The sequence below is a fragment of the Glycine soja genome, chromosome 6, assembly GCF_004193775.1.
Source record: "Glycine soja cultivar W05 chromosome 6, ASM419377v2, whole genome shotgun sequence".
NCBI classification, from domain to species: domain Eukaryota; kingdom Viridiplantae; phylum Streptophyta; class Magnoliopsida; order Fabales; family Fabaceae; genus Glycine; species Glycine soja.
Genome location: NC_041007.1, coordinates 6,066,966 through 6,094,094, shown reverse-complemented (window position 1 = coordinate 6,094,094; position 27,129 = coordinate 6,066,966). Strand labels below are relative to the sequence as shown.

General features: G+C 31.6%; 3 protein-coding genes across 3 annotated transcripts; 2 read left to right on the top strand and 1 right to left on the bottom strand.

Annotated features, from left to right (window-relative positions):
* Positions 1-274: 274 nt before the first annotated feature.
* Positions 275-5,320, top strand: LOC114415078 (U-box domain-containing protein 52-like). Its single transcript, XM_028379599.1, has 10 exons — positions 275-738; positions 1,187-1,286; positions 1,404-1,525; positions 1,868-2,067; positions 2,156-2,225; positions 2,333-2,630; positions 3,022-3,123; positions 3,390-3,818; positions 4,152-4,907; positions 5,003-5,320. Exons 1-10 carry the CDS (start codon positions 533-535, stop codon positions 5,066-5,068), a joined length of 2,349 nt encoding a protein of 782 aa, XP_028235400.1. The 5' UTR covers positions 275-532; the 3' UTR covers positions 5,069-5,320.
* A 2,824-nt stretch (positions 5,321-8,144) lies between these two features.
* LOC114415077 (oligouridylate-binding protein 1-like) lies at positions 8,145-15,527 on the bottom strand. Its single transcript, XM_028379598.1, has 13 exons — positions 15,383-15,527; positions 15,070-15,214; positions 14,096-14,157; positions 13,729-13,831; positions 12,489-12,565; positions 12,116-12,177; positions 11,911-11,998; positions 11,615-11,690; positions 11,225-11,255; positions 11,007-11,129; positions 10,167-10,252; positions 9,012-9,185; positions 8,145-8,779 (listed from the first exon to the last, which is right to left on the bottom strand). Exons 2-13 carry the CDS (start codon positions 15,178-15,180, stop codon positions 8,465-8,467), a joined length of 1,308 nt encoding a protein of 435 aa, XP_028235399.1. The 5' UTR covers positions 15,181-15,214; positions 15,383-15,527; the 3' UTR covers positions 8,145-8,464.
* A 2,714-nt stretch (positions 15,528-18,241) lies between these two features.
* On the top strand, positions 18,242-21,553 carry LOC114415075 (UDP-galactose/UDP-glucose transporter 7). Its single transcript, XM_028379597.1, has 8 exons — positions 18,242-18,396; positions 18,525-18,623; positions 18,835-18,940; positions 19,039-19,284; positions 19,605-19,715; positions 19,814-19,972; positions 20,791-20,934; positions 21,159-21,553. Exons 2-8 carry the CDS (start codon positions 18,583-18,585, stop codon positions 21,321-21,323), a joined length of 972 nt encoding a protein of 323 aa, XP_028235398.1. The 5' UTR covers positions 18,242-18,396; positions 18,525-18,582; the 3' UTR covers positions 21,324-21,553.
* Positions 21,554-27,129: the final 5,576 nt, after the last annotated feature.

Below are 27,129 nucleotides of genomic sequence, written 5' to 3'. Positions count from 1 at the left end.
AAGAAGGACGAAGTCAAAGATGGCGAGCAAATTTTGGTTATTCTCTCATGGAAGTAAACAAGATTATAGAATAGAACAATCTGTGAGGTTGTTACATTCGGGAAAAAAAGAAGCTTAAAATAGTTAAAAATAAATCCAAAATTGGCTGCTACTTACATACAGGAGATGGTTGGTTGTTTACTATTTTTTTTTTCTTCTCGTTTGAGGTTTTGAACATCAAAAGAAACAGGAACAACAAGCTAACAAAGTATACAAATTAAAGACATGTATCAAGTCTTATGTTGAGGGAGGGACAAAGAACATTCAAAAGTATATCCTATATTTTTCTTAACGAAGGTCTTTGATTCATCAAAGCAACTTGAGGGCGCCACTTAACCAACAACAGATTGGGAAACATAAAAAGGCAAAAAAAAAAGGAACTTTTGATGGTTTCTTTCAAAGGAAGAGAAGATAAGACTTTTTGGTCTTCGGGGTCCCTTTAGTTTGGTTTTTGTTCATAAGATTGCATTGGAACAAAAAGGCAAAGAGAGTAATGTGGTTGCCAAAGCATCACTCAGAGAAGAAGGATGGTGTGAATGGATTAGTCGCAGTGGCAATTGATAAAGAAAAAGGGAGTCAAAATGCACTAAAATGGGCAGTTGACAATCTCCTCACAAAAAGTGCAACTGTAATTCTCATCCATGTCAAGCTTCTTGCACCTATTCTATCTCCATCACCTTCTCTTTTTACCCCAAGTAAGTACCATACCTTATACATAAAGTCATACACTCTTTATGCCATATGAAATTGGCATTAATGATAGCATCAAATATCATGCCTCCTCACAACATTTGTGTATGCTTTTTCCCCCTCTATACCTTTTTAAATAATGTTTTATGGACACTAAATGCTAGTTTACACCACGAGAGAAAGAAACAGAAGAGGGAGGAGAGATAATGTGATAGGTGTGATATGATGTGACAAGAAAATAGAGATGGAGAAAAATGAGAGATGTTGTCCATGTATCATTGCTGTATTGTTTAGGCGATTTTGACAAGAAAAAGGAAAAAAAAAAAAAGTGCTCTCCTTGAGTGATGATACTTGATGATTTCTCATTTCATTGGTTGCGTTGGCAGGGATAAGTGCTCTCCTTGAGTGATGATACTTGATGATTTCTCATTTCATTGGTTGCGTTGGCAGGGATAAGTGCTCTCCTTGGTGATGATACTTCACTGGTATCTAAAGAACCCGAAGGCAATAACAAAAACGTTTTCCTCCCATATCGTGTCTTCTGTACACGGAAAGATGTGAGTTGTTTTTTTCCTTTCAAGACGCACGTTTGTGAAAGTGAAAACAAATATTTTGGCAATGGTTTTCATCTTAGAATTCTTATCATCTCTTTGGTTATGTTTCTTGGACCATAGATACAATGCACGGACGTTCTACTAGAAGATTCAGATATATCAAAAGCACTAATTGAATATGCTTCCCAGGCGGGAATTGAGCATCTGGTTCTTGGCTCTTCAACAAAAACTAGCTTGCTCAAGTATGCAACTCTCTTTCTAAGTCGCATTGTCATCTTGCAAATTTTACATCAAGCTTCTACTCCTCTACCTTCCATTCTGATAAAACAAGCAATAGTCAATATGTAGGTTTAAGGTATGCATAATTTGGAAAATGGTCATTATAAACATAAAGCCTTAAAGTACTAATTAGTTTATCATGTTCCACATGATATGTACAACAGCTCAAAGACTTATCCTGTCATAGCTTATGGTCACTTGCCATTATGAATGTATTATTAAACATAAATAGAAGCCTGAATCTCTGGCTTGGATGTGTCAGTATGTATTCCATTTCTTAAAGAATATATTTTTCTCATCAGAAGATTCAAGGTATCAGATACTCCAGGAGCAGTTTCAAAAGGGGCACCAGATTTCTGTACAGTCTATGTTATTGCAAAAGGAAAGATTCAAACAATGCGATCTGCTTCTCGTCCTGCACCGGCCATTGTCCCTAACCTGCTCAGTCAAGCTAGTGTCAGGAAAGATTCAGACCCAAATGTTCTATTAGCTCAAAGCATAAAAGGTTAGATTCATCCCTTAAAGAATCTCACATCTATATGTATATTCATATTATCAATATGCTGCTAACTTAAAAATGTGGTTTTTATTAGAACAAGAAACACGTCATTCCTTTGATGCTGCACTACCGCGTAGATCGCAGGATGAATCAGAAACATTCAGGTCAGTGACATTACATAATACTTAGCAAATGTCTTGTTAGCACCAACTAGTTCTTTGCATGGCTAAATTTGTTTTAACATCTGAAAACTAAATGCTACTGGAAACAGGTCACCATTCACTAGGAAAGGTTACAGTGGAAGACAATATGGGAACACTCCCAAGCCAGATATGGACATATCTTTTCCAAGTACCGGAAGGAAAAGCATAGAAAACTTTTTCCCTTCATTGAACTCAGATACAGGAATGTCCAACCCTCGACTATCATTGGGCTCAGACATAGATGGAAGCTTCAGCTTTGAGTCAATGCATCATGGAAGGAAGTCTATGGAAACTGGCACTCCTCCTGAATTCTCATCCCTCTCATTTGAGAGTGACAGGCATTCATCTTCTACATCACAAGCCGTGGTAAGGAAAGTTGACAGTCCCTATATGGATCTGTTTGGTTTGAGAAAATATATTTTGTTTTCACAAGTAAATAAAAAATCTCATCTTGTTTTCACTTTGTTTTATAGTGAAAACACAATTTTTGTTTTTATTGTACAAAGCGTTGAAAATGGAAACAAAGTAAAAAATAAGGTTACATATTGTAATTTGTAATTATTTATAAAAACAGCTAAGGTTTGCTCATACAAACATATCCTTCATTTGTATTTTTTGCACTGCCTGTGCACGTGTTAGTAGTTCCTGCACTAATAAGGAGTCCAAGAGAATTACATAATTTAGTAACATTTTCTCAAAAAAATGAAGATTTTCTAGAATTTTATTTTTTAAATTCTTGAAGTTGCTGCAATTATAGGATGACATGGAGGCTGAAATGAGGAGATTGAAGTTGGAACTGAAGCAAACCATGGAATTGTATAACACTGCCTGTAAAGAAGCATTCACAGCACAGCAGAAGGTATGAACTAATATATATCTAGTTTGTGTTTAGAGTTTAATTTCGATGTACTGGTAGTTTAAAGATTTTTACAATGTTAACAATTAGAAATCACTTCATATATGACTTCTTCTAACATAATTATTGTTGAAGTCAACACTTACCATACATGACAATTTATAACCATGTAAAAAATCTTTACATTGTGAGTACATTTTAATTGAATTCTTATGCTTATCTCTAGAAAAGTTCAATAATGTGTGAGACATGGTATGCATGCATGACAGGCAGTGGAACTTAAGAAGTGGAAACTAGAGGAAGAGAGGAGACTGGAAGAGGCAAGGCTTGCTGAGGAAACAGCACTGGCAGTTGCCGAAAAGGAGAGAGCAAAGTCTAAAGCAGCCATTGAGGCTGCTGAAGCTCAAAAGAGGATTGCACAACTGGAAGCACAGAAGAGACTCACTGCAGAAATGAAAGCACTTAGAGAATCAGAAGAGAAAAAAAAAGTGCTTGATGCTTTAGTAAATGTAGATATCAGGTATAGAAGGTACACAATCGAGGAGATTGAAGCTGCAACAGATTTTTTTGCAGAATCCCTGAAAATTGGAGAAGGGGGATATGGTCCAGTTTTTAAGTGCCTTTTGGATCACACACCTGTTGCAGTCAAGGTTCTACGCCCTGATGCACAACAAGGAAGATCACAGTTTCAACGAGAGGTAAGCATAGAAACAAAACACTACATTTAAACACCACAAATTCAACTCAATGAATGGAAATTTTGGTTTTCATAAGAGGTTTTATTTGGTTACAGAAAATGTTCTTTATTTTCATTTTTGTAATGCATCACTTGGTTTTCATTTTCAAAGATTTGTATAGAAAATATATTTAATGAGTTTATTTAAAATGCACTATAGTGTAAAAAAAATTGCACCAACAATCAATCAAAAATCATCCTCTACATGACTTTTAAGACAATTTTTATAAAAGTCGATAAACTTATCATATATGACACGATTTGTGATTAGATGATATTGTAATGCACATCACAGGTTGAGGTGTTGAGCTGCATACGGCATCCAAACATGGTTCTCCTCCTAGGAGCGTGTCCAGAATACGGGTGTCTAGTGTATGAGTACATGGCAAATGGAAGCTTGGACGATTGCCTCTTTCGACAAGGCAGCACTCCCCCACTTCCTTGGCAGCTAAGGTTCAAAATAGCAGCTGAGATAGGGACAGGCTTGCTGTTCCTGCACCAGACAAAACCAGAACCTCTGGTGCACAGAGACTTGAAACCAGGCAACATCTTGCTAAACAGAAACTACGTGGCCAAAATCAGCGACGTAGGTTTGGCGAGGCTAGTTCCACCGTCTGTGGCGGACAGTGTCACGCAATATCACATGACATCCACAGCAGGAACCTTCTGCTACATAGATCCTGAGTACCAGCAGACAGGTATGCTAGGGGTGAAGTCAGACATATACTCCCTTGGGATAATTTTTTTGCAAATTTTGACAGCAAAATCACCAATGGGTTTGACACATCATGTTGAAAGGGCCATAGAGAAAGGCACTTTTGCTGAGATGTTGGATCCATCAGTGGTTGATTGGCCAATGGAGGATGCCATGAAGCTTGCTAAGATGGGACTGCAGTGTGCCGAATTAAGGCGCAAAGACAGACCTGATCTTGGCAAGGTTATCCTACCAGAACTCAACAGGCTAAGAGACCTTGCTGAAGATAATAATCTCATTTCAGTTTTGGATAACTCTATGGATGCCCCTCTTGCGAAACAAGTTTCTGTGCATTTGGTAAGTTTCTATCATGTTGAAAAGTTATTTCTTGTGATGAGCTTGTTATATAATATACTGTTATTAACATGAATATTGTGCATGGCTTTTTTCAGGATGGAGGGGGTCCATCATTTACTCAGTCGAGGGAAATTAGAGCAAACAATTCAGTCAGTTTCTGACTAGTCAAGACAAGATCCAATTGAACCAAACAAGAAAGTATGTTCAATGGATTAAGTGTAAATTACTTAGGTGGATTGATGTTATAGCATGCTTGCATAAAAAAAAAGTGTAGCCTTTTTTGAGCTAGAGTTTCACCGTGCAAAAAAATAGGGCCAATGCCTCCTATTAGGCTAATAGATTATCACAATCTTTAACAAAAAGACAATTCGTGTATAGATGTAACTAAATTGTTTTACTAAATTTATTTTATTCCTCAAACAAAATAAGATAAAAAAGTTATCATGTAACTTAAATATTTGTCTTGTTTTGTTCTTTTTGTATTGTACTTAGTGTATTAAAAACATTATATATTTAAAGAAAATGATACGTCACTCATAACATGAGAAACACTCTCTACGTCTATGTCTAAATTAATTTATTTTAAAGAAAGAATAACTTTTTAAAAATCTTTTAAAACATATATTCTTAAAAATAGAGTGTATTTGATAAAACTAACTTATAAACTAATTAAAAGTCAAAGTTAATTGGAAGTTTATAAGCTATAAATTAGGGATTGAAAGCTTATAAAGTAGTCAATTAGCCAATTGAATTGAAAGTAGGAGTGTGAAAAAAAAAAGTAAATTGATCCAAAACAACCGAACCTAATTATAAAATTCAATCTATTTCAAGGAAAAAAATGAATTGAACTGCTTTATAAAAACGACTCAGTTATCCTAAACATTTCTATCAGACAATTTGGTTCAATTCTTTGAAAAACGAAATCATATGAATATTAAATGGATAACAGAATTTAATTCAATCAAAAACCTAAAAAATGAATTGTTTAAAAAAGAATTTCACTTCTTTATAAAAACATTTCGGTAAACTGAACTGTTTTTATAAATTGGTAGGCTTGTTTTATTTTCTTTCAAAAATTCAAATCTTGGACGGTATAAAATGATATATCTTATGCTCAACTCTCTTTCATGTTTCCGCATCAGGTAAAAACAACAGAGTTCCATTTTCAGCCGATTATAAAATAATCTGTTTGGTTTTTTTATTCAATCATTTTTAACTTATGCAGTAGAAACCTTGGGCGTGTCCTAGATTCCATTCCAGGAGGCAAACAGAGTGTATAATTACTACTTACTTCAAACTCGTACATCTTCATCCAAGACAGCTTCATTATTTAAATGTTAAGGCGATTTCTTGATTTAAATATTAAAAATTAACAGCGCGTATTACATTATATTCAATTATTTATATCTTTCACTTTATATCTTTTTATATACACGCATTTAAAAAAACATGTTAAAAAATTAAAGTGACATTTTTTGTTATCTATTTTATTAAGAAAGTACTTTTTTTTATTAAAATAACATAAACAGACAGGCCTTATATGGCTATGATATTAATCAGTCTCTTTGTAATACAATCAGTTTTGTCAATCTAAGAGGAGAAGCTTAACTTTATACCAGGTGAAAATTAATCAAGACTGGTATTCTAAAATCATGTAATAGTTTCTCAAACGGTAAGACAGCAGGATGCTGTGTTGTTACCTCGTCTCCGCTACTCCCCTAGTTAAAAATATAATTATTTATCAGCTGAATTATAATTTTGTTCTCTTTAATTTTTTAAATTTATGATTTTAATCTCTTTAATTTTTAATTGTAACATTTGTTTCTCTTAATTTTATAAATTTTTTATTTTAATCTCCCTAATAGATTATTAACTAATAATTATGACTATTAGAGATATTAAATTAATTATAAATTAAAATAAAATTATTAATTATTAAAAAAAATTTAATAAAAAATTATTAATCATGTTATTGTTGGTGGAGTCGCATGTGACCGTGAAGATAGAAGAGATGTTTGCAGATAAGAGGAGAAACATAGTGTCATGAAAAATTAAGATTAATAATTTTTTATTCAATTTGTCAATAATTAATGATTTTTGATTAATTTATAAATAACTAAATAACTCAATTAATCATAATTATTTGCTAATAATTTATCAAGAAGATAAAAATCACCCATTTATGATACTAGCGAACCAAATATTATAATTAAAATCCAAGTGGACCACAATCATGATTTTGAAAAACTAGACAAAAAGTGTAATTTAGTCTTATTCATATTGTTAAAAAAATTTACTATTTTTTTTAGAAAAAAAAAATAACTTGGCAATTCAACAAAAAAAAAAACATAACTAGCAACACATAAAAACACCTAAAATCTGTCAAAGATTAATTATTCAATTATATATAATAATTATCTCAAATAATTTTGATGCATCATATAAAGTCAAAGTGAAATAGGTCATGCAAGAATGATAAATCAAGAGACATGAAAGTTTAAGCTATGGGGTGTTCACAGAATTAGATCAAGTTTTTCTAAAATTCTTATCCAATATGATCAAGTTTATTGGGTTAAACCAGATTTATGCGAAAAAAATCTACATATCCGAACCAACTCAATCCAACCATAAATGAATTAGGTCAAGTTACACAAATCGGGTCTCAATATTTTTAACATATTTTATTTTTTTCAAATTAAACTTTTTTTTATAAATATATAAGGACTAAATACACAAAAAAGATCAAATTATGATAATATTTTAATAATAGAATTAATAATTTTAATACTATTAGGATATTCTATTTTATATAAAAAAATATTGTATTAACATCAAAAAATATAAACAAAATCAAAATAAAAATAAGAACATCTTTATAAAGAAAAAAATGAGTAATTTAATTTTATAACTTAATAAATCATATAAGCTAAAAATTAATATGTTTTGTATTTAATAATAAATATAATTATATGATATAAATTGGATCAGATTAAAATAATAAAACTCATTATCCAATCCGGACACTTAATTCTACCAAATATAATTCAGTCAGGTCGGATTCAGTTGACCCGAATCCGTTAACACCCAAGCTAAACGTTTGACAGGAGCCAGAATTAAGACGACGTTTATTTTTCCAAAAAACGACCACTGCTACTGATTACTGATATAACGCAGTAGCGCGTCATGGAGCAGATATTCTGCCTTTCACGGCACGAGCGGAAAACAAGAGGCATAGAATTATTAACATGAACTTGAGTCGATACTTATATAAATATAATACACAACAACATTGATGAAAACTACCCGATCATAAAATTCGCTTCTCTTTCTAGCAAAACATAGAACCTTTTTTCGAGCCATAAAATCCTCGTTAGATCAAACAATACAAAATACAACACGACGACGTAAAAACTAAAATAAATATCAAGCCACAACACCTAAAAAAAAAACCCAGTATGAAAAGGACATGCTGTGGGGAAGCAAAGAGAAATGTGATGCACATCAAAGCCCCCCCCAGAAGATAACAATGCAACTGTGAATCTGCACTGGCCAATGTGTTAACGATAGTACATAAGCTGCTGTCTCGATGAATTACCGGTATATCCATCATACATGGCTTGAGATGCCCCAGAGTTTATGCCCATGGAAGCAGGAGCTAGGCCATGTTGTCCAGTCATTTGCAGAAGAGCTTGACCTGAAAGACCAGATACAGCAGCCTGACTCAAGGCCAGTTGGCGCTGATAAGCCAACAACTCAGCAGGAGAATACCCTTGGTTCATCCCTGCAGTGGGAAGTATTTGATATGGTTGAGCAGGAGGAGGTAGTGGGTTTGAAGCTGTTCCAGGTGGAGTTGGTTTACTACCCCACGAACACTGCACAAATCAAGTAAAATAACTTTTATTCATTGAAATCTTATGAGTAAATACCTCTAGCCTTAAAAAAATAAGCAGTAGTAGCAAGAACATGCATTTAATTGTGTTATGATGCTTAAGTTAGAGGTGCATCACATCCATGGAATTGCATTTAAACTTCAAGTTTCAGAAGCACTTTTAACTTCCCAACAAGGTAAGTGCAAGTATACATGCAAAATGAAAGAATTCTCACCTTCATATTCTTCCCACGTACAAGTCTTCCATTAGCCATCTGAATGGCCAGAGCAGCTTCGTCATGAGTGTTGTATCTGATAAATCCAAAACCCTTATCCCTCTGAACTCGAACCTCCTCAATCACCCCAGCCCCCAGTGCGTGGAACTGACAATGAAGTTCAGCTTGTGTTACCTGTGACCCCAAACCACAAGTAGAGAGAAGACAAGTTACTTATCAAGAAGCATGTGAACTAAACAGATCATAATTTGTCAGAAATTCCAAGACTGAGATTCAGATCAGACCAATATGATGCCATACTGTCACAGATTTGGCACACATTCATCAATAAGTAGATGATAGGAAGGAGCCTTAAAATGCTATGGAAGCCACATACATCAAACACACTGCAAAATGCAGTCCAATACAGCTGCAGTTGCCCACAAATCAGCAGGATGATTTATTTTTTCTTCATCGAGGCCAGGTCCAAAACAAGACTTAAGAGTAAAAGAGATTGAAGTTTGGAAATAAACAATGATAACTGCTCATCAGAAGCGAAGACACTTATTCTTTTGGTTACAGGATCCCAATATCAAATGAAGGGAAAGGGAAGGGTAGGTAAGGGAGAAACTGACACTCAGGTGCCTCCAAAGAAATCTAAGTCATTATTGGCAGGCAGATTCAAAAACACTTTTGAACAGTTAAAGAAATATCATATCACATGACAAATGGGTCAACACCAACAACAAAATTTGCTCAAATTTTGAATACACTAATTTAAGTTCAAGTCAAATATAATGCTTGACAGAGCCAAGGCATGACTGTCCCTAACCAAATGTAACTAGGTAGGTATTCATGCAGTTGGAAATATTGAAATAGAAAACTATTTTACACATGTTATGCAAATTTTCTGGCACTTTAGTTTCATTATTGTTAAGTTGAAAGTAATGTAACAAAACCAGAAATACAAGGATGATTCAGATGTTGAAAAATATGCACACCTCAGTAATTTGTCCAAAATTTATGTTTAAAGCCAATTCTACTAAACCAAATCAATCCCCTAATACTTAAATATTTGTTTTCCATATTTGTGAATAAAGAATGAAATTATAGTTTTGTTCTTACTATGTACAAATAAAAAACACAATATTTCATTCTTGAATACACACAACTTACATCATGAGGAAGGTTGCCAACATAAACTGTGGTGTATGAAGGATTGTTTTCAGGAGCATCCTCATTGTTATTATCTTGACCTCCATCTGTAAAAAAAAAAAAGGGAATTAAAATTATCAGTCAATGTCAGCATTCCTAAAATTTCCAGCCTGTTTACAGAAGCGCATAGGAAACCGAAGCAAATGGAGTTACAGAAGTGCTTAGGAAACAGAAGCAAGCAGAGAAGCAAATGAAGTTACAGAAGTGCATAGGAAACAGAAGAGCACACAAAGTCATAGAGCTTAATGAGATCCCAAATACGAAATTACAGTCACTGTAATCATTAAATTACTCTATAAACAAAAATACAGAAAACTATCCCAAAGAAGTAGTGAACAACACACATTGTCAACAAATATTAGAATATGTAAACACAATACTTATCCCATTCAAACTAAAAAAAGCACCTTAGCTATTCTGTTGTACCCATACCCTCTAAACATGTTATGATAGAAGTATAGAAGTAAATAATACAACAACCACAGTATGCATCAGAACCGGTGTCTAACAAATCAAGCAATTAGAAACCCAGCGCCATTTACTAGAAGGTAAGGCTTGTGTCTGGCAAATCAGAACCACCAATATATGCATGTTATCCTAAATAATAAGTGTGGTTGGTTACTCCATTATACATTTTCAATCGGTATGATATCATTCAACATAATGAATGCCAAATACCAGCCAATAAAATAGCCTGGATCTAGAGAAGAAAACAAATTTAAACTAGAACCTTCATCTATATTTTCATGGTTTAGCAAATATTGGCTCAGGCTCTTAGCTATTTAGAAAGGTACATGATACCTGAAGATCCATTTGTAAGCATAACAGCATTTTGGCTGTCATTGTTCTTCTCTTCATTGGAGCTGCCACCAGCACCCTTAGTTGCCCAGTTGCATCGTATTTGCCTATTTCCCAGCCACTTACCTATATGATGCAGGAAATGCCACAAGTTGGTATGAACAAAAAACATGACACAGAAGCAGGGTACAAATGGCACAAAATTACATAACATGTTTTACCTGTCATATCATTTATGGCACTTTGGGCATCCTGCATATCAATTGTATTAAGGCATATTATTTCATCAATTCAGCACATAATTAGCGTAGCTACACCAATGACCAACCTAGCATCTAACAAAAAAGCAGTAAAAACAATTTGTATAGCATTTGATATGAAAGATTTGTATTGTGGGAATCATTGAGTATTCTGATCCCGTTTAATTTGGAAAAGAAGCAATTCAATGGTTCTTTATAACACTAAATGAATATGTAGTTAACTTATTTTGGGGGGAAATTGCTTTCTTTTTTTGCGGCTTACTAAGAAAGCTTGATTCCCCCCCCCCCCCTTTCAGGATGGTTCATTGATCCATCTCTTCAGTATGTTCCATAGCACAGAATAAGCAATACCTGATGATCACGGAAAGAAACAAAACCATATCCTTTTGACCGACCAGTTTTGTGATCCCACATAACCCTTGCATCACTGCAAATAATGAGAGAAGTTGAAAAGTAAATTCCTGAAACCAAAACATCTTTCAAGGCTGAGTAACTTGTTGAAAAGTTCCCCCCACATCAACTATCTTCAACTTGTCACCGCTAACAAGGACTACAACAGTCACCATCAAAAAAGAATATATCTTGCGCTGGTGACCAAAAAAATCATGACAAAGAAAAAAAAAACAAAAAAGCAATGAGGAACTCACGAACAACTAGGATAGACTGAGAAGCAAGCAAATAAAGTTGCATCAGTAACCTCTGGACTCAAATCACCGACAAATATATTGAAGTGCCCTGATGATTTTAAACTAAAATTAAAGGAATATACAATTGAAAATAAAAAAGAAAAAGAATGCCCCCAAGAAGCAAAATATTGAAACCAACAATAAATGGACTGTGCTTAAAATTAACCTGTCGTATCCTCCCTACTGCTATTGGCATATGCCCAATTCACCTTAAGTGCTTGACCATAACTGCAAACAGAAATAGAAAATAAAAAATAAAAAAAATCAATGCAAAGTAGCTACATGTGAAGGTAAACTCTCAAAAACTTGTCATGACTCACGATTTGCCTAATTAAAACATACATCTGTAGATCCATTACAATAATATGTACAATGCAAAGTATGTGATAAGTCTATCAGTAAAAAAGAATATAGAAGTGAAAATGATAATTATTCTTCTATCTCCAGAAAATCCAGATGGAAAATGCCTTCCCAGTTCACATCCTACATGCAGATTTACTGAAGAACCTGAATAAACATGTATTGAACAAAATGCTTACAGTTGCCGTCCATGCAATGTCATTATTGCAAGGGCTGCAGATGCTCGATCGTGGTAGTCCACAAAACCATACGAGGACTGTAACAGTAATTTTGCAGTAAGAAAAGGGGCAAAAAAATAAGCAGAAATCAAGTTTATAGTAGATAGCACAGACAGTAGGCAACTAGACATAATAAGGACTGGGAAAAGAATATAGTATGCAGATGCTAAACTAAGGTAGCATTTAATTTTTTACTCAAAAGTTACTTTAGAATTAAAGTTATAAATATGAGCTTTAAATTTAAAGTTGAAGTTAAATTGTTTGGTAATTCTATCTTTTAAGCTTAAATTACTTTAGTTCAAATTTGCTCGGTAGTATGTTATTGGATCTTGGGATTTGAAATAAAGAAGGAAAAGTAGAAATAGAAGACAAAAGCTCCTAAAACTAGTGTTTTTAAAATAAATAAAAAAATTGTGTGTTTTCTCTATTAAATAAGATACTTTTGAAAAACTCCTTTAGAAAAAAAAAACTGTTTGGCCTAGCTTCTCCTTTTAAAGAGAAGAGTAACCCAAAATAAGTTGGACCAAAAACTACATAAAAGCCACAATCAGAGAAATTTCACTGTGCACCCCCCACAGCAGAACTGACTGGCATCTATTGACAAAAAAACACACAGGCAGGATCTATAGCAATCTATCTTAGCTGATGCATTTACTCTCTCACACAAAAGCTCTCAGCTTTCACCATAAACAATTACAAGTTAGAGAAGTCATTTACTCTTCCAAGATTGGTAAGAAATTATGATAGGCAAGATGTCAAAATTTAAGGCGTCACCAAGATGGTATTACCACCCCATTCCTCACAGCAAGAGGATTCTAAAGAAGGGAGACGATGAAAACTCTAATTCTCTGTTAGTAAAGGCCGCCATATCATTCAAACAAATTTTGTACTGATATGCACCTTCTCAGAATATGGTGCATATCAACTCAGAACTCCTTGAAAACATATCACTTTTGTAGATTGATCAAAGACTCCTAAAAGAGTTCCCTGAGAAATTCAGAGTAAAGTAGCTCTAAAATCTAAATTCTAATGCAAACCAGATTTTAAAAAAAAAATACTCATCAGTAAGAAAAAATAACAGAATTGTTTTAGTTTTAAGACAAGGCCTGTTAAAAGAGGCCATTTATGAACAAAGTAATAATAATAGTAACAGCATTAATGATCATCAACAAAGAACATATAGTTGAATACTGAATCAAACCTTTTCTTTTCTTATGAGCTTGCAGCCAGCAAGAGGACCAGCACTCTGAAAAACTTCTGCAAGAAGTTTATCGGTGACATTTACATGAATATTTCCTACATAACTGAAAGAACATAGCTTCAGATCAATAAGGTGTCAAAGAGGAAAGCTATACGACTTCTAGTACAGATTTAATACCACATTGAACTTCAGTAGCATCAAACTTATCTCTCAGAAATTCAGATTAGTTAAAAACACCATTGTGCAAAAGAAATTTGTATCAAAAGTTGTTAGGAATTAGGTTAAAATGGAAAGCTTTCATACTTGGGCACAAACATGAAACTAGGGACAAACAACATCTAAAATCCGAAAGAAATCCAACACTCACACACTACGGCATGCAGACGTATCAAAACCAGGAGGCAAATTTCCACTTGGAACAGGCTCCATCTGCACAATTTTAAAAACAACAAAGAATAAACAAAATGGAGAAAAGGAAAGAAGTTCCAAGCAACTATAGAAAGAAACCTTAAATAGAATCAGAGAGAAAAGAATTTATAATATTTAGAGACAGTATAAAACTGAGCTATTTCTCGTAATCAACCAATTGCATAAAACAATTTTAGTGCATATCATCATCAAAAACAATTTTTTAACAGTTCAACCATTAAATGAGACAACCATCCTATGCGTTATGGGTCCACAAGTTAAAAATTCTTGGCATATCTTCGTAGACTTTGACTGATTAAAGACATTTTGGCAATCATTATACTGGCGCACATTAATGACCTAAAAGTTCGGAACCAAAAATAATTGCAAATCACAAATACATACATATAATACACTAGTACATATAATACACTAGTCAGTAACAGAAGCAACAATTATATCAAATTGACAATTCACGAGACCTTAAATGACAACAATAAACCGCAGCAGAAGCAATTTCATTGATGGAAAAAGAAAACTAGATGGATATGCACCAAATAAAGTTGATACAAACAACACGATAATCATAAATTATTCATGTAAGAGAGTAAGGAAACAGTAACACTATAGATATAAAATGTATTGATCTTTCAAAAAAAAGATATCAAATGTATTGTACGAGGATTTGAATTGTGAAATGGCCTCAAATAAACTTATTGAGAAATCGGAAACAAATAAAAAAAAACGACACGGATACCCTAATTACGCGAATTGCATGTTTTGTTTTCATTGAGAAGCCCTATTTTCTTCTTATAAGGAAATGGAACAACGCAACGCAAATGCAATTGGTCGCCGATGCACAAATTCGAAAGGGAAATGCAGCGTCGAAAGCGTTAATTGAAAAAAAAGGGAATGAATTTGAGGTTGATTAACCTGAGACATAGCAGCGGCGAGCATGCCAGGGTGGTACATCTGCTGCTGTTGAAGCAAAGCTTGCTGCATGAGGGCTTGTTGTTGTTGCTGCAACTTAAGCCTCTGTTGCATATTCCTCTCTTAATCCCGCGATTCAGAGAGATTCCTGATATAACAAAAAAAAAAAATAATTATCGCGATTATTTCGTAATTGAAACAAATCGAGCGAGAAAATAATTATAATAATGATGATGATAATGGTGAAATCGGTGATTGAAATCTGGAGCGCATGCGAAATAGATTGAAAAGGGGAATGGATTTGATTTTTGCAGACCGTGTTCGGAGACAGAAGAAGACGAGACAAGGCGGTGAATGACGAATGCTGTGTTGTGTTTGGTTTTGGTTTTGGATTTTGCAGTCTCGAACGATTCTCAATCAATCCTCCCACCTCATTCTGCCAATCTCATGCCCTTCCACTGTGTTTTATTTAACCCGGATCGCGTCACCAAATCGGGTAAACCCGTTTTACTTTTACCGGCTCTTTATCACACCTAACGGTACTGGTATGTATCATGAAACTAAATTAATGATGATGTCATCATACATCATGTATGGCACTGTCATGCACCATCAACAAAAGATGACATCATATGTCATGCAAGTATAATAACATTAACAAAATCACCACTAATGTAACACTAATTTATATGAAATATTTTTCCTATTTAGTTAAATGAAATAACAAGTTTAAGTTAACTAAATATATTTTCTTATTACTTATAAGTCAAACATATCCATCAAGACCGATGTGGATTGCGTCTTATCAAAATCAAAGATTTAATCATGTGCTGAAATATAAATAATAATTTGAGCAAATAACATTGATACTCTCTAAAATTTTGTCCATTTACACAAAATATCTCTATTTTTTTATCTTTACCGTGGCCTTTCTTACATGAATACACTGTAATATTTATAAAACCTTAAGGGAGATGTATAACATAAAAAGGAGTGTCGATGTAATAGTATTTGTAAACAAGTGAGGAAGGTTTGTATAGGGAGAAAAAAAAATTGAGTATACTTATGTGTAATTTGACATAACCTCAGAGAGTATCGATATAATTTGCTCAAATATTTTAAAAACATATGCTCAAAACGTAATCGTCTTTTTACTAAACAAACCATTACATATATTAGTATACTGTGAATTTGACAAATGTTAGTCAAATATATTTTATTATTGTTTTGAAGTGGACACTTAGAAGTTAGAAAGGTCTAGTCCTAAGTAGGGTGACAAAAAAAATGGAACCGAATCCAACCATTCTAAAACCAAACCAAATAAAGTCATAAAAGACCAAATTGTTTGAGAAAAAATTGAACCAAACTATTTTTGTAAAATGTTTTGGTTAATTGGTTCAAACTAAATTATTCTTATGAAGTGGTTTGGTTTAATTTATTGAAAGAAAAAACAAACAAACCATGCTTGGGGTGTAAAAAGAAAATCGAAATGAAACATGCAAAATTAATCATTTAAGAAAAAACAAAACTGGACAATTTTTGTAAAACAATTTGGTTCGAATTAAAAAAACTAAACGTGGATAATTCTACTCCTTATGTTAAGACTACAAATTATAAACATGCTATTTCAACATATATATACTTAACATGACCACAAGATAATCACACCCAAACACCTTAAATATTTTAAGTTTTTAAAAATAGACTAAAGAAACATTGACTCTATCATAACTTATCTGCTTAACAAATCTTTCCATTTAAACATGTAACCAAAACTAGTCTAATCACATTCAGGAGGTAATTAATGTCTTCTTGAGAATGTTTAAACACTCTACTTATCACATTATTTATCACTCCATACCATCTAATAGTAACAACAATAATTTCCAAGGTTATTATTGGTGTTTCACGCTACTTTAGTAGGCTTCTCCATGAATGCCTTAAACCTTTATTCAATAAATTTTTGACCTTTTTTCTTTGTATTATTTGTAAATTTTTAGTATAATAGTAGCAATTAGCATAAATTCAATCTCTTTTACCTTCAACTATCGAGATTCCTCTCATTTCTAGACCTCACAATTTCATTTATCACAACTATGCTTAGTTATAGACTTATCGTTAAAACTTAAAAGTAATAGAGAAACCATAGTAGTTCAAATATTAATTTGTCATTTGAGTCATCTTGTTTAAATTTTCGTGATTAATATGTATAATTTTCTAATATTTTATTCATATTTAATATCTTAACTTTTAAAATTATGAGAATAAAGTTGTTTTAATAATTTTTTATTTTATTTTTAAAATCTTCAAGCTCTCTGATCATCACAATAAACTGTCATAAAAGAATGTATAAATAGACTTACTTTGTTAATTTTTCTATAAATGAATATGTTAAAACATACCTACTTATTTTTTTTTAATTTGAATACATTAACAAATTAGATCCTAAATGCATATTAAAATAATTCTGAGTTACTGTATAATTCATTAATGTATTAAACTAAAAAAACGCATCTTAACAAATATACATATGCGTCTGTTTTAAAATAATTTTTTAAATAGATTTTAAAATAATTTACCTTCAAAAAATAAATTTTAAAATGTTAATTGAAACAAAATATATGTAGTAAGATATTGCATTTTAATCATATTTTATCCAATTCATAAGACATGGATGGAAGATGAAGTTCATTAAATATGTAATCATGAGTTGAGTGACTCATTTAATAATAAAAAAAAGCATTTCTTAAAAGAAGAATTTTAATATAGGGTGTCTTTGACTGTTTTTATTTTTGAAAACTCTTTTCATTTTTTAAAATATTATAATTCTAAAAATATGTTTAGTTTTCAACTGAAAACGAGAATGTATTATTTACTGGTTATTTTCTGTTTTCATTTTCACTGAAAATATTTTTAAAAATCTAACTAAACATATTTTTATCACTATTTTCTATTTTTAATAAAAATGAAAACAAGAAACCAAACAATTCCTAGAAAAATTAGTTCATAATTTCCACTTAGGAATATCCTAATGTGAATATGAAGTTATATTTTGATTGGATGTTATTGGTTGGGGATTGGAGCGAAAAAGGCGGCAAATGGTAATGAGGTTGGTGCGTGCGAAGTGAGTGACGCGAGTCTCCATCGTGCTCGGATTTTAGGGAACTTCCAACTTGGGGAGTGAGATGCCGATACCAAGCCAGCTGTTTCACTCTTTTCTCTCTTTCCCTTTCTATTATCTCTCCAACTTCACTCCTTTTATTCCCTTATCACTTCTTAGTTCTTTCCTTATCCTTTCGCTATCCAGACATGTAATCTCTCCTTTACCAAGTAAATCCATCCTTCTTCCATTCATTTCTCATCCCTTTGTTCTACATTTAATCACCTCATTTACTAATTTTTCTTTCTTTCTTAGACCTTTGCTCGATCTGATTTTGAAAGCTTGACTTTGGGTTTAGGTTTTGTTTTACTATTTGATCGGATCGGATCGGATCTTGCTTTCGCCATTAATTACTCATGGAGATCCGTGCCGATGCAGATACCAGCTCCTTTTCAAGGTTTTTCATATGCTTCTCTCTTTACTTGCTTTTCACTTAATCCGATTTTTTCATTCTCAATATCTCTAGTCGTAGTGAACCGTGAACGTGTCTGTTACAAACAGAAATAATATTTATTGTTCAACATTCAATCGCTAGAAATTACGAATTATTAATTCAAGGCTAGCTAAGCTATGAATATGATGACCGTGATTATTCTGTTTTCGCATAGTTTGTTCGCAGCTGTGTCATATGGATTTACATCAATGGCCATGGTTTTTATCAACAAGGCTGTTCTTATGCAGTATGCATATTCAATGACTCTCCTCACTCTGCAGGTATTGTTGCCAATCAAAGAATACACATAACCTCGCCCCTTTGGTTATTCTGATTATTGTTTATGGATGTTAAGTAACGGCATCTGTCTTTTTTTTAGCAATTGGTTACCACCTTGCTTATTCACTTTGGTAGAAAGACGGGATACACGAAAGCAAGAGAACTGGATATGACAACGGCCAAGCGACTGCTCCCGCTCTCTATTTTCTATAATGCCAATGTTGCTTTTGCTTTGGCAAGTTTGAAAGGAGTCAATATCCCTATGTATATTGCAATCAAGAGGCTTACGCCACTTGCTGTACTCGTTGCTGGGTGTTTCTCTGGAAAAGGAAAACCTACAACTCAGGTACAGGCTGTTATAATTTTCTTATTCAGTTATTTTTATCGTTAATGTCAAGTTTTTGTTTATTCTATCACCTTATCAAGATAGTTTATGTAAGGTGCACAGCGATCAAATGGGGTTCTTAGAAAAGAATTTGTAGCATTTAAAGAGGGAGAAAAGCCACTGGTAACAGAATTTAAATGATAATTGAAATAGTTGTTGCCTTTTGCATAGGAGTCATTTGATTAGCCTGGGGTGCTAATTATAATGATTGGTAGCATTTTATTCTTTTCCTTTCTGGAGCTGAGACATCTTTATATACATAATTTTCTTTCAAATTTCAGGTGGCTCTTTCAGTGATATTGACTGCTGCTGGAGTTCTCATTGCTGCCCTTGGAGATTTTTCCTTTGACCTTTTTGGGTATAGCATGGCCTTTGTTTCTGTTTTTTTCCAGGTGATATGCTGATATATCATAGTTCTTAATCTTATAATGGAGTAATGGACACAGTAATTGTGCATGGTTTGCTCATAGTGCTGCTTACTCATACGCAGACCATGTACCTTGTGCTGGTGGAAAAATCTGGTGCTGAGGATGGGCTTTCATCCTTGGAAATCATGTTCTATAACAGCTTTTTATCTCTTCCATTTTTGATGTTTCTCATCGTAGCCACTGGGGAATTCCCAAATTCTTTATCCGTATTATTTGCAAAGGTCAGAATCTTAACCTGGTTCTTGGTATTGGAATGGATTCATGATTACACTACCATGAATTGGATTTTTGGACATTTTAAATCTTTTGTCCTTTTATATACTCTTATCAAATAAATTCAATTGTCTCAAGGAACTGCTAAAAGCCTCAGTGATAGTGTAGTTAATCCCAAACAGCAAATATGTTAGTTATGTACTCATTCATTTCCTTATGATTGTTATTCTCTTCTTCTAACTGATATTGTCTGCTAAGTAGTTTTGTGCAAATTTTCTATGTATTGGTCCATTGTAAAATATTAATCAGAATCTAGCAGATTCATTTCTTGCAAAACAATCATGACCTGGGGGATTTGTAGATAACTTTGAGATTGTTAGGATTGGGCATGTAACAAAAAATCAAGGAAAAAGAGCGTGGGGGTTGTACTTGTGAGGCTGAGATCACTTGATGTGTGGTAGAAAAGAAGACAAGGCAGCAGCTTTTGATTTTGGCATGATCTGGGTCTGTTTCACATTCATAAAACACTTGTCCTTTCATAATATACCAGATGCAATTATAAATTAAATTAATAGATTACTTGATTCAGTTTCTTTAATTCTCCTAAATTAAAGTGCTGGCAAAGTGTATTTCTTAGCGATCATTTTGTGAGAATAATTCAAGGATCATAAAACTTCCTTGTGATGGTTGACAACTGGAGCCAAAGCTTGCAACATATTTCGGAAAAGCTAAAAATTTGCATGTATTTGATGATATGGCATAGCTGGGTCATATTTTATTTAGTGATAAATTGATGTCGAAGCTAATATTTTGCTTTCCTTTACAGAGTTATTCTTTCTCATTTTTGGTGATCCTGATTCTTTCATTGGTGATGGGCATCATTCTCAACTTCACCATGTTCTTGTGTACAATTGTTAATTCAGCCTTAACTACAACTATTGTTGGCGTTCTCAAAGGGGTTGTTTCCACGGTAAGCTAGGAGTGATCCTGTGTTTGCCATAGAAAATTTGTCAGAGCATAAAAACTTGAATTTGAAATTGTTGTCCTGGCCCGGAATATTCATAGTCATACATATCTATGCATCTTGTCTTAGTACTTACTAGTTAGTAATTTATTTGACTTGCATGCCCTTTATGTTCATTTATATCTAGTTTTAACTGCAAGCATTAAATCTGTTGCTTGTTGTTTCTTCAGACCTTTGGTTTCTTCTTACTGGGTGGTGTTCAAGTCCATGCTTTGAATGTGAGTGGATTGGTTATCAATACAGCTGGTGGTGTGTGGTATTCATATGCTAAATATCACCAGAGAAAAAGTAAGGCGGTGAAGCTAGTACCAGATGTGGAGGCTCATCGTAAATAGAAGTGGCATCGATAAGTTGTGGTGAAAACTAACGGTTTCATGAATGTTTCTTTACTTTGATTTACTACGATTGTAAACACTGGTAGTTTAGTTTTTTTGGTTTTCTTTTCCTTATAATTTTATAGTAATTGCAGGCTCACATAGTCTGAGTCTAAGATGTAGTAATACTGACATGATATTCGGAATTGAGTAAAATAATTGAACTCTTGTGATTCCAATGCGTACCAGAATATTGTAGGGTGTCTTTTTTATTTTATGCACTGTTCTCTCAACACAGAAATTGAGGTCAACTATGCTGGGCCTTGTATTTGTGGTATAATGTACATGCGTGTCCTGGCTTGCTTCTTCGATTCAATTTTGACTATTATCAGTAATTGTTTTGGTCTGTATTCTTTAATGACGTTTAAATGTCTATCTATAAGCACTTCAAACAGGAAACTTTCTTTCATTGAATTATACTGTGCTTTCACTATTTATGTTTAAGGAGAAATTTCTATAATTCGATTATATTTTTAATATTATTTAAAATTTTATATATTTCCTTTAATTATAATAAACATAAAAATTCTGACAACTAAATTTTATATATTGCATAATTACAAAACCACATTCCAACTTTCCTACCATTTTACTTTTTTACTTGATTTTAATTCTAATTTTCTAATTGATGTAATGTATTCTACCAAACTATTGGAGATATTATTTACAATGTGTCTTTCTATTAAAATACTTGAAGCTCCTTTTAATTATAAAAAAAATGTTTAAATAAAATAAATTTTTCGTACAAATTAAGCAAATAAAAAAGTTAAATTTTACAAGTATTAAGAACCCCTTCTGTAAAATAAAAAAAAAAAAAAAACTAATATTAAGAACCATTCTGTATAAAAAAAAAGTATTAAGAACCCAAAACATTTGTAAAATAGAGAAAATGAATACATACCAAATAAAAAACATTTAAAGAGAAGAAATAGTGCCTGATACAGTTAACTGATAAAATTACATCATGAATAGAATACTTTATTAATTACATACAATCTGTCAAAAAAATTAATTACATACAATTTGACTGTGCAAAAAGCATAATTATGACAAAAAAAAAAGGAACTTCGTCCATTACTTTGCTAACTAACATTTGATTTGATAGGAGGTGAAATTGAGAGAGAAAAAATAGAAAAAATATTAATCTAAGTGACTTATTAGTGAAATTTTGTATTGTTTGGATTGGTGGACTTAAGACGAAATGCTATAAAGTGATTTATTTTCATTTGTCTGGTTATATAAAAGTAGAGAGAAAAAAATGAAAAATATTATTAAAGGGCAGTTTGATCAATATAATGAAATTTGATTTTAAACCAAATAAATTTTGAATTTTAAATGTAATTTTAATTTAATAATGTAAGGAACATACAAAATAATTAATAGATATTTAGTTATCTTATATTTAATTAATTTTTTTATATTAAAATATCTTAAAATAACTATTTAAAAAATTAATTATTTCAAACAAATTATTTTCATATATGCCCAGCATTCTCCTTAGCACTTTGTCCATGTCCATCTGATAGAAACAAATTATTTTTTTAGTATAATTATGGGTGTCAAACATTTTCTGCTTATATTTTTTTTTATAATGATTGCATTAAGATTTAAACTTAGGGTCTTATGCATATTATTTTACATCTTCCACCATTAGGCTGACCTTAATGGTTTTCTGTCCATGTTATAGAAGTAAAACGAGTATATGAAAGTAAAAATTTAGTAACAAGCACAACAATTTGGCACGGTAAATAAATTTGAACCCATGAATACCTCTTTAACTTTGATCTAATTTTAACAAGAAAAACCTACTTAGGATTAGGGTTGGATTTTCCTAACTAAAAAAAGTGGGGTCAAAATTGAGTACGTAACTCCCTGCCTTGCCTCTGAACCCCCACCCCGTTGCACTTGTTGATACATTTTTTTATATTTTTATAATTATTAAAAATATTAATTAATTAATTAATTTAAAAAATAAATTTAAAATTTTGTTTGACTTAAAATATAATTTAATTATGAAATTTTATATTTAAATAATAAATTTAAAATTATATATTTGACTAAACAATACGTTGCAATTATGTTAAAATGTCAAATACAATTAAATTTTCCTGTACATCACAATTAAAATTGATGGTGCTGTTTAACTTAAAGTTTCACATAGCTAATCCGAGTAATCCTTTAACGCGTATATTTATTATGTAGTTTATTGAGATAAATCTCTAATTAACACTTGTATGAGTTGTATCCAAAATTTGGATTTTTTTTCTAAAGTCATTGTACACGGTAGTCATGAATTTTTTTCCAAGGCCTTTGACGGTTTATTATTATTATTTCCTAAAAAAATTTAAAAAATAAAATATAGGATTGTATAATCTAAATTTATGATTCTCACACATTTTTATAATAAGAACTATTTTGATTACATATGTTCTCTACACGAACTGTGATGTGACCATTTAGAAAATGTATATTTAATTATTTTTTAATTCTAACTATTTAAATCAGAATTAATAACCCATTTGCATTGTTCTCATTTTTATAACAGTAAGTGTTGTCATATGATTAATTCCTTATAAGTTTAGTATTTATGGACTTACCAAGAGTGTTAATAATACGTTTTTAAGAATTTTTTTATATATTATTTTTTATTGGTTAAAATTTATGTAAATTTCGCTAGTTTAAAAATAAAACTCATTAAATAAAAAATGGGGTTCACCCACATAAATTTCACCTAATAAATATGTCTGAAAAAAGTATAAGAAAATAATATGAGAAAATTAAAAGGATTATATATTGGTAGAATAAAAAATTTATATAATCATTCAATCATAATATATTAATATATTGTGTATAATAAATTTGTTGACTAATAAAATAATTATCTTGAAATAATTTAAATGATAATTTATTATTGAATGACGGTCAGTATATTAAACTCAAATAATATTATCATTTTTTTAATACATTCTCATAAGATTTTTTCTTCTTAAAAAAAAAAAAGCAACCAAACTGATTATTAATTATAGAAATTGGGTCTTGCCAGGTTAAAAGTATTGCAAATTTTCAATGCAGGTTAAAATTAACGTGTAAATTAAGTGGAGATGGGTTAATTAAGGCTAAAATTAAAACATATATCGTCCATCATTACCTTCTTTTTTCATATATTCTCATTTACATGCTCATGGACCATGAGATATAATTAAGGTTGGTACAATGATGAAAGAAGAAAAAAAATAAAAATTTAAATATCTTACTAACAAAAAATAAACAATACTAAAAACGGCGGATAAAAAAAAAAAAAAAAACCTTCTCCTACACCACCACACTCCTAATGTAGATTGCAATAATGTGAGAGACATGTGGCATTAATTGAACCAAACCCAATTAGTGTGCACAGCCTAATAATGTTGTCATTGACACCTTCGTTAATCGTTATTCGTTAACAAACTTGAATTATACATCGTTGGTCATCCTCCATATGATTTTTATTTTGAAAATACAGTTAAGATATTAAGATAAGAATAATAAAATGCAAGGTAAGGTAAGGGAAGTACTGGGACACACATCTGGTGATGTCCATAAGGCCATGAAGCACAAAATGTAGCGAAGAAAGAATACAAGATATTACATACAATTAAGGTTTTGTTGTGCCATCTTTGCCATCTACCTCGTGCACTGTCTGTGGTTCTCTTGAAAACTAAGGCTGCTGGGTACGTGATGTGTTTCTAAAATTTTATAATTTTTATTAATGTTCTACTGATTAAATTATAAATGAACCTTTTCATTCTCCAAATGATCTTTTAGGATATTAGACACAAAAAAGGCAGAATAGTGTAAATTTTAATTCAGCTGCCCCCATCTCTACATGCTAGACTAGAGGCTAGATTTTACATACTAGATTCTTTGCGTCAGTGCCTTTTCGCCCCAAAATATAAACAAGAAAACTGAACAAAAGTATAGAACCTGTTTTTGTTAATCACCAGATGGGGAAAAACAAGTGTATTTTCAAAATTTTAAAAAATAAAATAAGTGTCTATTAGTGTTATAAAAATCAAACTGATTATCGATCCAGTCAAAATAATAAATTAATAGATAACATAATATATATATATATATATATATATATATATATATATATATATATATATATATATATTTGTGTCATAACTTTATTAGTAAAAAGTTGATTTACTAAATAATGTTTAGGTCTTTGATTCAATTCTTGGTATGTTGTTTTGGTTGTATTTTCATTAAAACTTGTCATTTTTTTTTAAAAAAAGAAATAGTTCAACCGAATCGATTCAATCACAAAATGAATGAGTTTAAACTAGGTCAATGTCATATTCAATCTAATGAGCGGCTTGGACTCATTATACTTTTAGTTCCCAGTCCAACTATCAGGTCCAAGCTGATTTTTACAACTACTAGAAGTATTGTTAGTGAATGAGAAGAATTCTATATAAAAAATAATTATCTTACAGATTTTCCTCTTGCCTTAAGATAATTAAGAATTTCATATCTATACGTCTCCTTAAACCCTTTACTAGTTTGAATTGAATCACTGAACTCATTAATGAAGTCTTTTTTTCTTTTCTTTCTTTTTTAACGTATATATAAAACTCGAATCTAGCTTAACTTTAAGGGAAGTTATGCTTCTTAATTACGAATAAGGTCGTAGGATAAGAATTATATATTTTTTATTTGTAGGAATAAAGATAAGTACCAGGGCAGGAAATTTATTTAATTGTTGAGGGTTAAAAGTAAACTATCATTGATTAATATTGCTTAGCAATTATTACTAATTTATCGTTCTTAACTCTGGAGAGTGTTGTTTACCTTTCATTTGTTTTTTTTTTATTATTTACAAAAAAAAACCTGTTCATCTGCTCATTTCTACTTTTGTAAGTTCTTAGAAAATTTATATTTTAATTTTCTTGTAGTCTTCATAATTTTAAAAGTGATCTTTTTAATTTTATAGTTTTACGATTTTTACTTTTTTAGTCTTTATAATTTTTAAATTATAGAAACTAAAAAAAGAATTAAAATGTAAATTATAAAGATTAAAAAAATAATTTTAAACTATAAGGACAACTAAAAGAGAATTAAAATGTAAATTATAAGAACTAAAAATATCACATTTAAATTATAGGGACTAAAAAGGTAACAATGATGAAACTAGACTAATTTAATCTATAATAAATAAAAATTTTCAACTCCACTGAATCAGGAACTGATTAATTTATTAAGATGTCAACAAGTTGATATTTAAATACCTTGCAAATTAGCTTAACTTCAAATCCCAAGAATGTCCTTTAAAGATTTCTACTCCTTAATGTATGATTTTTGGGTTATAGTTTCTTGTGTATAATTAAGTATATATATATATATAAACCCACGCACGCATATAATTGATGCGAGAGAGAAAGGTAGGAAATTAGGCCAGTGCCACACACACATGGGCTATACTGAGATAGAAGGCAGAAACACACAGTGCACGAGTATCAGTTTACAGATAGAAATTAGAATTTGAATGGCCAAACAATAACAGCTTCTACCTCTCTGTTTCTCTCACTCACACTTGAAATTTGAAACCCAGCTAAGATTATAGACTATCAGGGCCAATCTTGTATCACATGTCATGCAAGTAAGCCAGATAGATCTACTAAAGTTTTCATGAGACTCCTGTTACAAATGATATCATACAACTTTTTTTGGTGTCCTAACTTTATTTTGTTCTCTTAAATTGTATTTGTTAAACTAAAATTGA

What these genes read in the sequence shown, in the direction of transcription:
- LOC114415078 (XM_028379599.1), top strand. Translation starts at nt 533, where the DNA reads ATGTGGTTGCCAAAGCATCACTCAGAGAAGAAGGATGGTGTGAATGGA. An exon ending in TCTTCTGTACACGGAAAGAT is followed by an intron (nt 1,287 to 1,403) that starts GTGAGTTGTTTT and finishes CTTGGACCATAG; the next exon opens with ATACAATGCACGGACGTTCT. An exon ending in AACAAGTTTCTGTGCATTTG is followed by an intron (nt 4,908 to 5,002) that starts GTAAGTTTCTAT and finishes GGCTTTTTTCAG; the next exon opens with GATGGAGGGGGTCCATCATT.
- LOC114415077 (XM_028379598.1), bottom strand. Translation starts at nt 15,180, where the DNA reads ATGCAACAGAGGCTTAAGTTGCAGCAACAACAACAAGCCCTCATGCAG. An exon ending in CAGTAGGGAGGATACGACAG is followed by an intron (nt 11,999 to 12,115) that starts GTTAATTTTAAG and finishes TAAAATCATCAG; the next exon opens with GGCACTTCAATATATTTGTC. An exon ending in TTTCTTTCCGTGATCATCAG is followed by an intron (nt 11,256 to 11,614) that starts GTATTGCTTATT and finishes ATTGATATGCAG; the next exon opens with GATGCCCAAAGTGCCATAAA.
- LOC114415075 (XM_028379597.1), top strand. Translation starts at nt 18,583, where the DNA reads ATGGAGATCCGTGCCGATGCAGATACCAGCTCCTTTTCAAG. An exon ending in TATCCGTATTATTTGCAAAG is followed by an intron (nt 19,973 to 20,790) that starts GTCAGAATCTTA and finishes TTTCCTTTACAG; the next exon opens with AGTTATTCTTTCTCATTTTT. An exon ending in TCAAAGGGGTTGTTTCCACG is followed by an intron (nt 20,935 to 21,158) that starts GTAAGCTAGGAG and finishes TTGTTTCTTCAG; the next exon opens with ACCTTTGGTTTCTTCTTACT.